We start from the raw sequence: 14,697 nt of genomic DNA, 5'->3' as shown, positions 1-14,697 counted from the left end.
ATGACAAGAACTACTTGAGTCAATTGACAATATGAATTGATTGTTTTTTCAACTATGAATGGGTATCACTAAAGACCTATGTCCAACCATATAAATACCTAGGGTACCTAAAGCATCATAGATAACGTTTCGTAACCCATTTAGAGTTACACCGTCGCCCTGCTATAGCTAGTGTAATGCTTAATTAACCCTTTTAATTTGACGTAGTCCTGTCGTATAGAATTGTAGATAAGCCGACTGATGAATTTTCGTTTCAATTTCCGGCTTGAATGTGAGTGACTTTAATTATTGGGACCATAACCCAAATTCGAGATCTTCAATCGAGCCTCGTAGTATCGGGCACCTCCGAACCTAATGCCTCAGAACACAATTGATCATTGAGATAAGATTGTTTCCATTCTAATTTATTCCCAAGCCAGTCTACCGGGATCGTGTTAGCATAGGCCGGGTTGGCAAGCTCGTGCATTGCTCCGTGATTTCACATTGTTTGTTCACGGAATCCCCGAGCCTACGACGTGTTGATATCGCCCAGAATGAGAATCAACATTCTATATCAACATCGATATCTTGTTGTCGGAGACTTGATAATAGAGCTCCGGGGAATGAGAGAAGATGCCACGAAAGTAGACTTTAGGCAATGTTATATGTCTACAAGGTGCCGTGTTTCGATCTCCCCCACATAATAACCAATTGAGCGACCTTCGAATTTCGGAGGGCTGGCCGATCCGAAGAGGGTGCCAATGGTATATTGGTGATAGCATTATTGCTAATTGGATTTAGAATTCGTCATAATTCGTTCTATTTCATCCAGGACTGGCAGCGTTCGCCTCACGATGCTCATTGACCGTTTGGTCGGAGCTTCTTCGTGCAGGAAGTGCGGTGCTCCCTTTACTCAATGCGATCGATAGTCGTTTGAGGAAACCGGATTTTTCGTCATCGGGTGGAAGTCCAGCTATCGATGCCCTACGTCGCGCCGCAAGGATAGCGTCGAGGTCCACGTCCCGGTTAGCACGATCCTGAATTTTAGATTGATCCTCGGCGCCAACACGGGCATCAACCAGAGCTCGGGCATCTCGCTTCAAATCCAAAAAGAGGGAGAAGAATCCGGTTACAACGAGTAAAGCGGGGACAATAATGAAGGCTATTTGGATATTGCCTCCCCGTTCAAATATCGCATATATCACGTATGGCCAGAAAGCTGGCCCAGAAGCCCCCATAGTAATCCAAGCCGCGGCTCGTTTGGTACGTTTGCCTTGACCGCGAAGTCCTAGTGCAAAAATAAGAGGCCACATAGGACCCTCAAAAAAGAAAAATAGCAATACCGGTATTGCAAGTAAATTTGGGTTAGTCGGACGGAGGGCCGCCACTAAAATGCCACATACAATGCTAAGTCCGGTGGTGATGCTTAGTATTGTGCGTGGCTGTGGAACCTTCGGATGTGTTGGAGATAAATAAGCGAGGTACGCCGCGAGAAATCGTGAAACCGCGAAAGCGGTATGTGCGATGAGAAGGTAGTTGGGAATGGAAAGCGTGAGACCTGGTGGGGGCTCTAATGATTCCGGTGCCGTCTGGGTGGTTGAATTGGTAGTGGCATTAGAGCCCGTGGAGGATTGTACAAGAGTCTTCGGAGTCATGATTTCATTGAAGAAAATACTCATACTCTCTTGGCCGGCAACATACGTCCATTGGGCTAGCACTGCTAGGACTAACGACCAAGTTCGAAGCTCCATGCCACCAAAGCTGCGCTTTTTAGGGTCGATTGGGAGATAACGCGTCGAATTCTCCATCTCGGCATCGGTAACCTCCGGTAATGGCATATAGTAAAAGAAGAGAGCTAGCGCCGCACAGAGGAGTGTAATAGCCAAGTATGTCCATTGGACATCTAACAGCGCTAACGAATTTGCGCTACCAGGGGTGTCGAGCGCGGTAAAGAAGACTCTCTGAGCTAGAAGCCCGCTCAAAACTGTGGCGATGGCCTGAATCCCTTGGGCTAAACAAAGTCTCATCTCCGCATAATCCATTGGACCGCAAAATACGATGAATGGATTGGCTCCAGTCTCGATGATCGCGAGGCCGAACCCGACGACGAAGTTGCAGATCATAAACCCAGCAAACGACGAAAGAACGGCGCTAGGCCAGAACATAATCGTCCCTATACCATAAAAGCAGAGGCCTACTATAAACGTCGCTCGATAACCGCCAATCTGATCTGGGCCGTTCTTATTCCTCTTCGACCTGGAATGTTCGTCATGTCGAAGGATCCACTCGCCAACGAGCAAAGGACCAACCAGGTATCCACCTCCAAAGTAAATTGAAGAGAGCCCTATGGTTTCGGCAATCGACATCCCCGAAACCGAGGCAACTGCGTTGTTGAGCTGATTCAGGAGACCGTAGGAGAAACCCCAGAGCAAAAATAGGATGACGACTATGGTGCAATATTTAAACGAGTCGCGAACGGAGGTCCTAATCATGCTTTTTGGTCGACGCATGTTCACAAACCCGAAATAAACCGAGTTTTCCATCATCGAATATGTTCCAGTAGCGCTCGTTAAGACCGTTGGTGATCGATCGAGTGGAGGCGGGTGATGCCCATTCATACCCATATCGGGTGTTGTAAGGAAATCGATCGCGGATACCTGACTTTCCTGACTACCTCCTGCATGCGTTTGAGCTGGTGGTGTAACATGGTCTTCACCAAACAGACCCGGAGTTGCTGGCCGCCCGTTATTGGAGCTACCATTCCCGTCGGTTGAAGTGTCCTTCTCATATGTTTGAGTCCGGTTGGGGTCGACCAACATGGCGGGTAAGATGCGGCGAATCAACGGCTTTAGCGTCGGGATACACGCGCAAATTATACCAACGTTGACCTCGACGGCAGACCACATAAGCGAAAGGGACGCATTCCAAGCGAACTGGGGTGAATTTCCGAAAGTTGCTGCAGGGGTGTCTGAAACCGATGAGGAAACCTGAGTGATAGCTTGTTCCAGGTAGTAGATTCGAACGACATCGACCACAGTAACAAAGATACCCAAGGCAAACGTAAATATCAAGATAACTTTCTGTCGTCGAGGTAGCCTCATGCTAGTAAGTACGGGTAACGGCAGAGCAAGGATCGCTAGATCTGTTACGACGTTAACCGGCGCTGAGCATATGAACTCAGTAAGCAACGGGACGCAGTATGCCGGATTAGGATACGGATCAAACGCTGCTTGAACCGGGCGACATTGGAAAATATTGATTAAGGTGAGAACCGTGCCGGCCAAGTTAACAATGACCAAGATAGCCCACGATGCTAACCGCAACACTTTTTGAGTATTCTTGGAGAGGCGGAGGTAGAATATCAGAATGGAGGTCTTTGTTGCCATCAAGGCGGGATTCTGCCATGAGGTCAGATTTCAAATTAAATAGAGGCCATCGCACGATTCAACTTACGTATAGGACCGAGAAGACATATTCACAACGCCGCAACTCATTCCAATTTTCAGGTGGTACATTCTCATCGTGTCGACCAAGCCCCTTACTAGCACCCAAATCGATAGCAAGACTAAGAGCAATAGCTAGAATCCAGGCGCAAACGATAAAATAATCGTCCCAGGTAACGCTTCGTACGATACGAGTTCGGCAGAATAGCCTAGCAAGGACAATACAACTAGCGAGGACGAGGGTCCAAGTGGTCACACCGAAGACCGCCGGACCACGATTGGGAAAACTGTTTGGCGACATCTTGAGCACGGTGATGTCGTTGTGCGACTAGGATCCTCCAGCAAGGCCATTAGAACGTATCAGCTCCTCGGGGGAGATATTTGCTCGAGTGGACGCGAACTATAGTGTATTTGAAGAAGCGGATCCGTTAAGACGATCGTGCTTCCGAAACTATTATTCTACGTGAGAACATTAAGTGGATGGGAACATGTGACACTCTGGCTCGCAGCCGGGGTGTCTATATAAGATGCAGGTGACAAGGTCCCGCGAAGTCGAGACCGGATTCGTCGTCGAGCTGTCGACGAGATCAATAAAGTGTTTCGGCTCTCTAGGTATGTCGATTTAACGAAAACGATCCAGGGCGACAGAAATTTATATATTGGATTACACAAGGTGACGAATTAACGAAAAAAGAGGAGTGAGAGAGGAGGCAAAAAGATGAAAAGAGGTAAGCCGAATTTCCTTTAGAGCGGTGAGGAGACAAATGAGGTATTGAGGTATTGCTGTGTAGCGAGGCAGACAAGACCGCCTACCCCGCGACCGCCATAAGTTAAGAGGACAATGATTACCGGACCGAGGAAGAAAGGAGAGAGAAGAGGCGAGTAAGAAGACAGAAATGGAAACGGATGCACAAAGACCTGTTTGTGTCCGTTAAGTGCGTAAGGGAAGTAAATGCGTACCTAACTGTATACGTGTATACGTGTATATACGTGTATGTACGATGAGGTGCGATGGGCGCGATGGGTGCAATGGGGAGGGGGGAACTCGAAAAAAGGACGAGAAAAAAAGAACCTACCATACCAAACTAGAAAAGCCAGAAAAGCCGCAGGCAGGTAAGGTAAAATGGCCCTTTTCTCGGCTGGCACAATTACCTACTATGTACCGGGACATGACCCTAATTGATTCTGGGCGTCGGTAATGAGTGTTTTTTTTTTTAGTATGTACCAACCTCCTCCTACCAAGAAAATAGCCCCCTCCATATTTAACACTATGAAGTTTAGTAGGCAAGGGTACTGGTAGGTAAGCTGATGAAGCCAAGAAGGAAGGATTAATTCCCATGAACGGATCAGGTGCAAGTCCCGCTGCAAGTATTAGTTGTACTTAGTGCACCCAACATCTCGTTAGTTTGTACATGTAGACATGTAGCGTATGTAGCTCATGTAGCTGGTAGATGAAGAGAGAGAAGAAAAGGAAGAAAAGAAAAAAAATTTGCTAGCTGAATGGACCCAGTTGTTCTCGCTAACTCGCTAAACTCGGGCTCGGTGGGACTTTCCAGTTATTAGCTTCCGCCAGATGACGTTGTTTCGCCTGGAAACGGACAAGGGTGAGGAGAGTTTCCCCACATTACATGGTTGGTACTTTACCCCAGATTGGCCCCAGATTCACCTTCGCGTCGCATTCCTGCGTTGTTTCCATGATTGGGACAGTTAACGAGATAAACCGTTTTAGGGTGACGGCAGCACAGGGTACACGGGATACTAGTCTCGGACGGCTCGAACTCTATTACTGGCTTCTTCCCTGGCTTCTTTTTCGACCATTTTCGAGGTTGTTCGCGCGCAGTTAGGCACCTTGTTCTTACTTATGTCAATGACATGTTTCGGCCGTTGAAAAGTTGCGCACATAAAGACCTTTCGCCCGACACATTCCAGGTTACGGCCGAGATTCGATAGTCTAGTCGAATCGAGTCGAGATCTCATTCAAAGGCTGACTAGCTACCCCAATGTTACTAGACAATGGGTTTCAATTGACGACGTAACAGGTTACTGTGCCTAAGTACCTAGGTAGGTAATCCTGACTTGTGGCCGTTGGTACTAATCCCCCAACCCAATGTTGCGTTTCTCGGTAGGAAATTAGGGAATTTGCAAATTGTGGCTGCTGACTAAGACCAGAGAGAAATGTAATTCGGTTGATATATTGGGGTAGCATTTTTACCGTATTACAATCGCTTCTTAATGATTGGTTAACAACATTATAACCGTCTCGATACACAACAAGCCAATTATACAAATATGTAGCATCCGCCTATAGAATTTCAACTATCACAACTTCGAATTCTCAGCATACGATTGCCATTAAAGGATACAAACACACCAACTCACTCTATCGTCTTACATACTTGATTAGGGGGCTAATTTTAGTCTAGATTCAAAAACATAATTCCTCTCTTTGTTTAGAAGCCATTAAAGTTTGGGCAGCAGTACTTGTGAAGTCCCTACTGCATACGTTAAGCCATCAGATGGTTTCACAATCTCAACGAGGCAACCCGTCATTGAACCAAGGAAGACTTGTATGAGTTGTCTTCTAATTCTAGAAGCACCGATAGAAGCCCTAATAGGGGTAAAATTATTACTCTTAGTTCTAAAAACGTTTTTGGTAAGTTAACATTATGAACTACTACCTGAACACGACTTTAATGGTAGACGTATACGAAAGCCAACAAAGACAACTTACACGAGATAATAAATGGAGAATTGACAAGTGTATCAGAACCCTAAAGTCCTAAAGTCCAATCATCTTTCTTAACTTGACGGCTTATTGACCCATTCTTGGGTTCATACCTATAATACCCACCCACAATAATGGGTTCTTATCTTGAACGTGATAAAAAGCTTTGACGTCTCTGCGAGCTTTGACTCTGCTCTTAGGAAACGGAACAAGTCAGACACAATCCCTAATGCAAGTATTCAGGCAAGCAAGCATATAACACCTATAGCTATAAGTTATATACTCGATGTTAAGCCCTCATTACATAATCCCAGGGTTCCACATACCCATCACCTTTGACAAGCCGCCGTCAGAACTATATTCAACGTCAAAGCTTTTATTATAACGTTCATGGTGATTCGCCATTGCAATTGAGCTAAAACATAGTTCTGACATATCTGGTGGCATAATTATATGCCCCATAAAGCTATTGCGGAATATAGTTCTTTGTGAAATTCAGGCACGGAATTTGCCAGTATGTCAATATAAGCAAGGTTACCTCTTAGCCAACTAAAACATAGACAGTATCTATGGTTCTAGCAATCAGAACATACCCCATATACGCTCGGGGCATCTAGGTGGTCCATAGAGAACTCCATACATGTTCTCGAGGTTTCAACATGCCCTGTAGGGCTCACCACGTGTAAAATTGAAAGCAGACACATAAAAGAATCAAGAATTAGGAATTTCATTCTCAATATGAAACACAAATGATAAAATTAGTGCTATTAATTAATTGCTTGGTAAGTTCTTGTGGAACTACCCCGGCGCACAGTTAAAATTGTCCTGTCCTTGGTAACGAATCATAAGAACGCCTAAAATTCTAGAACTGTAATAACTAACCGTTTAATACTCTTGAACCATGGAATCCACAGCCTTAAACAAGCCTTACGAAGCTCGTTTGGATGTTGACTTAGTAGAGCGCACTGGGAGGTATCGCGTGCTTAAAAGTCACACGTGTGTCTATTTAAGTGAATACGTATCGAAAGCGTGCTTATACGAAGAGATGAGAAATTGACAATTACTTAGGTACTTAGGTAGTTGGAAAAAGAAGAGTTAGGTGACATGTTAGTCAAAGATGTCGTCGTTGGATTAAGCTATAGCGACAATGCAATGTGACTATGCAATCGCTACATTAGGAAGGTGTAGTTCCCAAGAAAGTAGGCTACAAACTATGCCTCTTCAAAGAAAATGATACTACAATAGGGTGATAACCTGTGGGCTTACTCCATAATGGGCCATGGAGAACCGATTGTTTGGGGAGATTTGGTATTGGTCCTCATCGTTTGTGATGTCCATTCGCCAAAATTTTAGAACCCCTTAACCCCTATTCCCCCCTTTACTCCGATCACATTCACAGAATGTTTATTAAAAATCAAAACAATCAATGCAAATGCAACCACAAGCTTTATTTGAAGTTTTATTATAAGAGCGTATTTAAATACCTAAGCTATAGTGTTACATAATTTATCATTCCTCTCTATATTTACTTATCGTAGGTAGTATCCATCTATACGTGTGACCCCCACTCGATCATTCATACATATAACATCTCCCACCAGAAGTCATAGGCATACCTTCCTTAACCTTGGGCCTAAACCCATACCCCAAATCCATAACGTCCTCGATGGTAGCGTTAGAAGGCGGGACATTCGGCGCAGTGTCGAGCGGAATGCCGAAGAATGTGCGATTGCCAGTGATAGCAAAAGTTCGCTCCTCTAAGTCCTGACCCTGCCATATCGCCCACAATCGATCAATTTGGGAGTGTAGCAAGTAGAATATTGGGTCGTTTGGCGAGGTAAATAAATCAAGGCCGTCCTTGCCAAGAAATTGGTGCGACTTAACGTGCCATAGGTTCTCAAGACTCCAATAGAACGACGCGATGTCAGGCTCCTCTAGAATCTTGATCGCGTTATCCCAAGTAAGGGATTCTGTACTGGCTTCGAAATTGAAATTTCGCTTTAAACAGCGCGGGTTTGATTGGAACCCGAACTTATCGCCTGCTCTTTGAACTGTAGGGCCCAAACTGACTTGAAAGTTTGCAAATGGCCCGTCTTTGACACAACCACCACCCGTACCGGCGGGGTATGTTGTAGTGAAATTGATAGCGAGCCCGGGAATGAGGATATCGTATGGTCCATGATCATTGGGAAGGTACTCTCCGTTGCCTCCAAATGAGGAGTTATCGAATACTTTCGATTTTAAAGGATCTTGGGAGAAGCGGGCTTGATCCCAGTAAGGAATTGTCCCCTTATATCCACATTCATTTCTCAATGCTTCTTCCATTTGCCATACGTAAATCCGATGCCATGGTAGAAATGGGCCCTAACATACCGTATTAGCATAACCCGAGTCCAATTCATGAGGTGACCTACAGAAATGTGTATTCGGTTCGTCTGGTTATCATGTATATATACAAAATCGTCCAAGCGGTTAACGGCGCCAGGAGCTAAACTTTTATCGACGATGGCTGGTTTTGAGGCTAGACACTTGACAGCTCTGACGTAGTCAGTTCTTGTCGCAATGTCAAGGTCGTCCCTATTATCTATGCGTTAGAGCCTGGCTTTACTCTACATAGCATTTCATGAGGCTAGAGAGGATATACACTTACCAAGATTTGCGAATGCGAATGGTTTTCTTTGTACATCCATGGAGGCCCAAAGAGGCTCTTATGTTGGCTTGGTACTGTCTCTCCAACTTCTTGAATTCGGATGGTTTAGGGATGCCACTACTATTTCCACCATAGGGAGCTGATAATGACACCTGGGCCATCAAAGAGACGGCTATAGCCAAGATGAAGCCGCGCATGGTTCCTAGGAGAGATAAGCTGCGGGTAAGGAGTTGGAATGAAAACAAAGGCGAAGTGGCATATCTAACGAGATGTGAGAAACATTATAGACTTGTATAGGTACCTATTTACATATGTAAATACGCTCACCTACATGTAAAATCGTGGTTATGCTTCGGTCCCGGGAGCTGACCCAGGGTAAGATCTCCCGTGCGATCATAAGCCAACACCTTACCTGCGGCCAATGGTAGGAAACCTGGCGTCTAGAAGGAAGCTATCTTAAAATACCAATACTCATTTAAAATTTTTAAATGGATGCCGCTGTATTAGGCTCATAGCACTGTAACAGGACACAAGATATTTGTGTCTTACACGTGGCTTGCCGTGTGCTTGCTTAATCTAGGTTATAGGGAAACAGTCAGCTTCCCGATTATCGTTTATGAGACTATGACTGTCATAGAGTTCAAGGCCCCGGCTTAAGACTGTATATACAATAAATCTATGCGAAACTGATAGATTGAGTAAGTGGTGTTGTTTAACTAAGGCAACCACTTCTTAGCTGTCTCCTTACCTCAGTACCAACTTAACCTAGGTGATGAGCCGACAATGATTGACATGCTTGCCAAGAATATATGGTGCGCCCTTGATAGAATACAAGGACGGTTTCGATTTAGTTATTGACAAAGTCGAAGAGACTAGTCGCTGCCACTCATCTCGATTGGATCCTAGGTATCAATTGTTGCCAATCAGAACCCTGAATATTCATTCGGTCCCGAGGTGCCTTATAGTCAACCAAGTCGCCGAATTGTTAGCCGAAATTTGAGCAAAGGAATATGTCGGACCCGTGCAGATTTGGAGGGATCGAATATGCTGGGTTGAGTTTCAATCGCTCCTACTGCGGCGCAATTGTTTAAGGTGAGATTCCGATTGGATGTACCGTCGCAGGGAATAGTTCATATATATGTATAGGCGAACGTTGAGAAAAAAGTTTCAAAAGAAGATATATATAAATGATTGGTAGGCATATGCGCATTAAAAGTCAATTCTTTGATATGCGTTGTCGCAATTGCCCTAGCTTGACAGCTCGACTTGAAGGGGTAGGTGTCGCCCTTAGTACCTTGAGTTCTTCCTTCTCGTTCAATTGCGATTTAAAAATTTCCTAAGCTTAATATGGTCTTGGTGACTATTTATAGAGGATTTAGGTAGGTGCGCTCTAACTTCGTCAGAATGCGAGGAAGTCGCAATTGATTGAGGTGGCTAAACGATCTTATCGAGGTCATTTCCCAAGCTGCTTCATTAATTTCTAAATGAATCATCTCACAACCTTACCTGAGTAATTCTCCAACGAAGGGTGTCTAAGCCCAATTGAATCCCCCCTGTCACGCTTGACCCTATATCGCTGTCAATATGAGTGTCCCTTTCCCTTCCATTCAATCCTTCTTTTCTAAGGAAGTTCCTCCAGGCTCTCAAGCCGAAGATGATGAACCTTCTAATTTGCGAAAGCCCGGAGATGGATTTACATCCTCTGAAATCGAAGTAGCGCTTAATCCTCTGTCGCGCCCCTGGGAGCCCTCACGGCATTATGAAGCATGTCCCATCTCCCTTCTAGAGACCGGCCCCCACAATTACCAGATTTCTGGAAGGATTGTGAACTTTTCAATTAATTATCGAAAGCAAGGTTTCCATCTTCTTATTGTAACAGACGGAACGGGAGCCATTGCGGTACGTCAATTGGCGCTGCTGATATTCTTTGATGTTGATGCTCTGGACTCCTAGGTCAAAATCTACTATTTCAAAGAATCGGATTATCAGCTACTTCTCGGCCAAAGAGTTGCAGTCTGGACTACATTCATATCTGGTTCGATCAATACTGGGTCAGGGCCCATTCCATTCTGTGCCTTAGCCACTGCTCTGTATCCTGGGCGCAATGGTGCAACGCATATCATCATCCACAGCGATGAACCGAACTCTGAAGGCGACCGTATTCTACGACGTCCATTGGAATATAACGTGAAATCGTACGAGTACCTTCCTGGCCTTATGACTTTGAAGGCGTTTCTCTCAACCGGATACGATCTAGGGGAAGGTAAGATTCTCGTTTGTGTGAGAAGTGTCGGGCCACGTAGAACAATTCAATCGAAGAAGCGTCAGGACATCCTCGATATGGTAGAGGTTGGTGTATTCGATGACACAGAAGCCTGTGTTCTGAAGCTCTGGGAGGATAAAGTTCCTTCGGCTAAGAGTTGGGTCCCGAATCAAACCATTCTCTTGATTTCCAAACCTACCCATTACACCAGGGGCACAGCTGTAGATCTCGGCATTGCGTACAATTCGATGGTCGACGTAGACCCCGATTTTCCCGACGCCAATTGGTTGAGAACTAAAGTAAAGGACATGGCCAAGAAGCAGAGTATATATACTCCTTTCCCTTCCGGTGCATGGGATGCCGAACATGGCGCAGCTCGAATTCTGTTCACTCTTGCGGATGTAGAAGAGCAGGTCCGCCATTCCGAGCCAAAGGCTACCTTCACCGGGAAGTTAAACGTCATTATCTTCGAAATGAAATTGATGGAAAATTGGCGTAAAGGTACTGCTTGCTACTTTGAATGGTATGTGAGCATGCGCTTTATCGCTGGTCTTATAAATTGATCAAACCACTTAGTTGCGGTATTCCACTTTACGCCAATAAAGCCGTCGCGATCTGTAAGAACTGCCAATCGCGACGGGAACTCGAACCCAACCCACGCATTATTGGGTCAGTCATCGATGAAAGTGGTGCGATGGCCGGCAGCAAACTTGTTTGGCGACCCGAAGCTTGGTCCCAGCTTTTCTTTGGGGGTACCGAGAATGAGACGCAAGCATACGAAGACCACGAAGCCGATTTTGTGGAACAGTCTTGGGAGGACCTGACTCTTCTCGATAATAATTCACTGAGGGCTATTGAGGAGCAGCTTCTCTATTCGCGGGTTACTCTCGCCTTTGGATGGTCATCCGAGCTCGAGAGACTCTGCATCTTGGGAGTCGAGTGGTAAATTCCATCCCAAGACGACATATTACGAACGGCCAATACCAACGACTGTGCTTGACGGTTTGCTAAACTCGAAGGAGGGCCTGGCATCGCTACGGAGGTCCCCGAAAGGACGAACCATAGAAGCTAACCTTAACTGTTGAGCTTATATCTAATGAAATATTGAAGGTACCTAGCTATGGGGCACTACTTAGCTTTTTATTTCCAATGGTCCAATTCAAATTTCGTCACTTCGGAATTTAACATGGGGGTGCAAAATTAGGCCGGGAAATAATTTCAAATTAGGTAGATTTGACTTGACTCCGTTTTCCATGCCGTCCATCTACTGGTTCTAATTGCCATCATTACCCTATCATTACATAGCGACGAAGAAGCGCAAAAAACGTTAGCATAAGTCGTTAGTCCAATCCACCCTATTACGGTCGTATTTCTCCTCCCCTTCCTAGTTGAGTCCTGTCGTCCCTCATGCATCGAGCTTCATATCGGGAGTCGTTGATTCGTCTACTTGCCCCCAAATAGGCTGAACCGGAAGCGTCCCGATCCTCCTTTTTGTGAAGATCGCCCAAATGATTGCTGGGAATTGATGCGCCTGTGCGCCGATGGCGGGGGCATCAAATCATCATCATCGTCGAAGTCATCGTCATCCTGCAGACTCATAGGCCGTGTCTGCTGTCGTGCAAGCGGCACATTCTGTGGTGGTGGGGGCTGCTGCTGCTCGCGGGGCGTGGGAGGAGGTAAAGACCCCTCGCCACGTAGTGCACGCTCTACATCGACATATTGGCGCCTGTAGTCATCGTGCTTGCCTTTAGCATCAAGGTAGCGTGTCTCAGCATCTGCGCGGCGTTCCTGTAGCGCGCGAAGTTCTGCATCGAGTCGGTCCATCTCATCTTGCTCTCGTGACATTAATTCATTGTACTCGCGCACTTTTTGGTCAAGAGGCTGCAGCACGCAATCCATCACACTTGGGCTTTTGAGCCGCTGGATGGAGGCGCCGAGGCTTGCGCCAGGCACCGAGAGGCCGGGGTCTGCATTTAGTGATTTGGATTGTGCTTGCGCTTGCGCCTGCGCTTGTTGTATTTGTGGGTGGTTCATGGCGTAGCCTGATGAAGTGCGTGGCGGAGAGGAACCTCCGGAACTGCTGGTTGGTGGGCGCGGGCCTGATACAGGTTTGCTAGGGCCGCCTCGACGCCCATTTTGGCGCTGGACTCGCGAATTGTCGACGCTGTTGCGATCGCCCGCTACGAGCATTTCCTCAGATCGGCTGCTGCCGGAGTAACTTGGGGGCCGCGGACGATCGGAACTGCTCCCCCCTCCTTGTGGGGGAAACGAATTCGTCAGTGGCGGTCTGCTCTGCGTCGGACTAGGTCCTCCGCTACCACCGCCACCACCACCCTGTCCGAAGCGCTGCTGCTGCTGCTGCTGGGACATCTGGGATGGAGGGGGCGCCTGCAATGTAGCACTAGCGTTTGCGTTGGCGCTGGATGGCCCGGGCATAGGTCCTCGGTTGCTATCCAGAAAATCGTAAAAATCGTCGTGACTATCAAATCGCGGAGGACCACTTGGGCCTGGAGGCTTCGCGCCGCCTCCGTTATGATATATTGCTGGTGGAAGTCCGTCGTCGTAGTCACGTGGTATTTGTTGTGCTTGTCGTGGGCGCGGTCTGGAAGGTGAGTTCATGGCCGTGGGATGGGACATTCTGCTCATATTAAATTTATCCCACGGGGGTTTTTGTGGGGGCGCCCAACAGATATATTACTGTGTGCGGAAACGGGACACGGGAAACAGGGAATGCCCTGTGTAAAGGTGCGGGTGTGGGCGTGGGTTTGTGTAAGCGGATTGATAGATACGAGGGATGATGATATGATAAGTGAGTGAGAAGGAAGTGAACAAACAAAGAAAAGAATAGAAGAAATTAAGAGACTCTCAACTCAATTGAAATTTCAATTGATATATGATGGATAACAAGGAAAGAAATTTCGTATTGTGGTTTGGTAAGTAGTATGTGGCCCTATTGTATACGTACGCATTGTTATTGAACAGAGGAGGCTGGGCCGCGATCCGAGTTCTCCACTGTTACTGGCCCAGCCTCCTATTTTGGGTAATTGTTCAGGAGAAGGGGAAGGGGAAATAATCAATCGATCAATTAAGTCGACTTACTTCCCTGGTCTAAGAAATAATCGGTGGGCTGATGGTACAAAACGCCATACAGGAACCGAACCGCCTGTCCCCATCCCCGCGGATGATTTTGTCCTGTTTGATTTATTTGTTTTTTAATGTCGCATCGATCGATCTACGAATCAAGTTTTTCTATTGAAACCAGATTTTCCCACCTACCTTCTTAGGTACTTGGAGGTACTTACCTATCAATTGGCTCGATTTTCTTCTTGCAGATGCACTGCAGGCTTCCCGGCGGATACGAATTGACTTGCGTCAACATGATACAAGTGGCATCGCGATACTTTCTTGTTGGTGTACGTATAAGTACCGAGGTTAGTGGGTTGGTGGGGTCTAATTTTGTTGGCTAGACTGCTTACTTAATGTAAGGAGCCAGGTGCTCGGACCCTCGTTAGGGCGGAAAGGTACTTGGGTACTTCCCGTCCCAACCTCCAACACAATGGAATCAAATCCAATAATCTCGGTTTCAACCACGCTTATGATCCAAATAGCAATTAACCTCGATGTTCCAATACTATGG

The 14,697-nt window shown here is 46.3% G+C and overlaps 4 protein-coding genes across 4 annotated transcripts; 1 reads left to right on the top strand and 3 right to left on the bottom strand.

Moving 5' to 3' along the window:
* Nucleotides 1-803: 803 nt before the first annotated feature.
* F4822DRAFT_428058 (MFS general substrate transporter) lies at nucleotides 804-3,723 on the bottom strand (the record flags this gene model as incomplete). The annotated part of the gene is made up of 2 exons (XM_051460845.1): nucleotides 804-3,377; nucleotides 3,433-3,723. The coding sequence occupies 2 exons, from the start codon at nucleotides 3,721-3,723 to the stop codon at nucleotides 804-806; spliced, it is 2,865 nt and encodes a 954-aa protein (XP_051315489.1).
* Nucleotides 3,724-7,719: 3,996 nt separating this feature from the next.
* F4822DRAFT_442913 (Di-copper centre-containing protein) lies at nucleotides 7,720-8,994 on the bottom strand (the record flags this gene model as incomplete). The annotated part of the gene is made up of 3 exons (XM_051463048.1): nucleotides 7,720-8,511; nucleotides 8,562-8,724; nucleotides 8,798-8,994. The coding sequence occupies 3 exons, from the start codon at nucleotides 8,992-8,994 to the stop codon at nucleotides 7,720-7,722; spliced, it is 1,152 nt and encodes a 383-aa protein (XP_051315488.1).
* A 1,387-nt stretch (nucleotides 8,995-10,381) lies between these two features.
* Nucleotides 10,382-12,339, top strand: F4822DRAFT_442911 (uncharacterized protein; the record flags this gene model as incomplete). The annotated part of the gene is made up of 3 exons (XM_051463047.1): nucleotides 10,382-10,696; nucleotides 10,751-11,583; nucleotides 11,637-12,339. 3 exons carry the CDS (start codon nucleotides 10,382-10,384, stop codon nucleotides 12,004-12,006), a joined length of 1,518 nt encoding a protein of 505 aa, XP_051315487.1. The 3' UTR covers nucleotides 12,007-12,339.
* F4822DRAFT_210810 (uncharacterized protein) lies at nucleotides 12,299-14,255 on the bottom strand. The gene has a single exon (XM_051453854.1). It carries the CDS (start codon nucleotides 13,704-13,706, stop codon nucleotides 12,504-12,506), a length of 1,203 nt encoding a protein of 400 aa, XP_051315486.1. The 5' UTR covers nucleotides 13,707-14,255; the 3' UTR covers nucleotides 12,299-12,503.
* Nucleotides 14,256-14,697: the final 442 nt, after the last annotated feature.

The sequence above is a fragment of the Hypoxylon trugodes genome (genome assembly GCF_022578975.1).
Source record: "Hypoxylon trugodes strain CBS 135444 unplaced genomic scaffold F4822scaffold_4, whole genome shotgun sequence".
NCBI lineage: Eukaryota > Fungi > Ascomycota > Sordariomycetes > Xylariales > Hypoxylaceae > Hypoxylon > Hypoxylon trugodes.
Note: the sequence above shows the minus strand (reverse complement) of the source record. Positions and strands in the feature narration are given on the sequence as shown.

Coding starts and splice junctions, on each gene's coding strand:
- F4822DRAFT_210810 (XM_051453854.1), bottom strand. CDS start 13,706: ATGAGCAGAATGTCCCATCCCACGGCCATGAACTCACCTTCCAGACCG.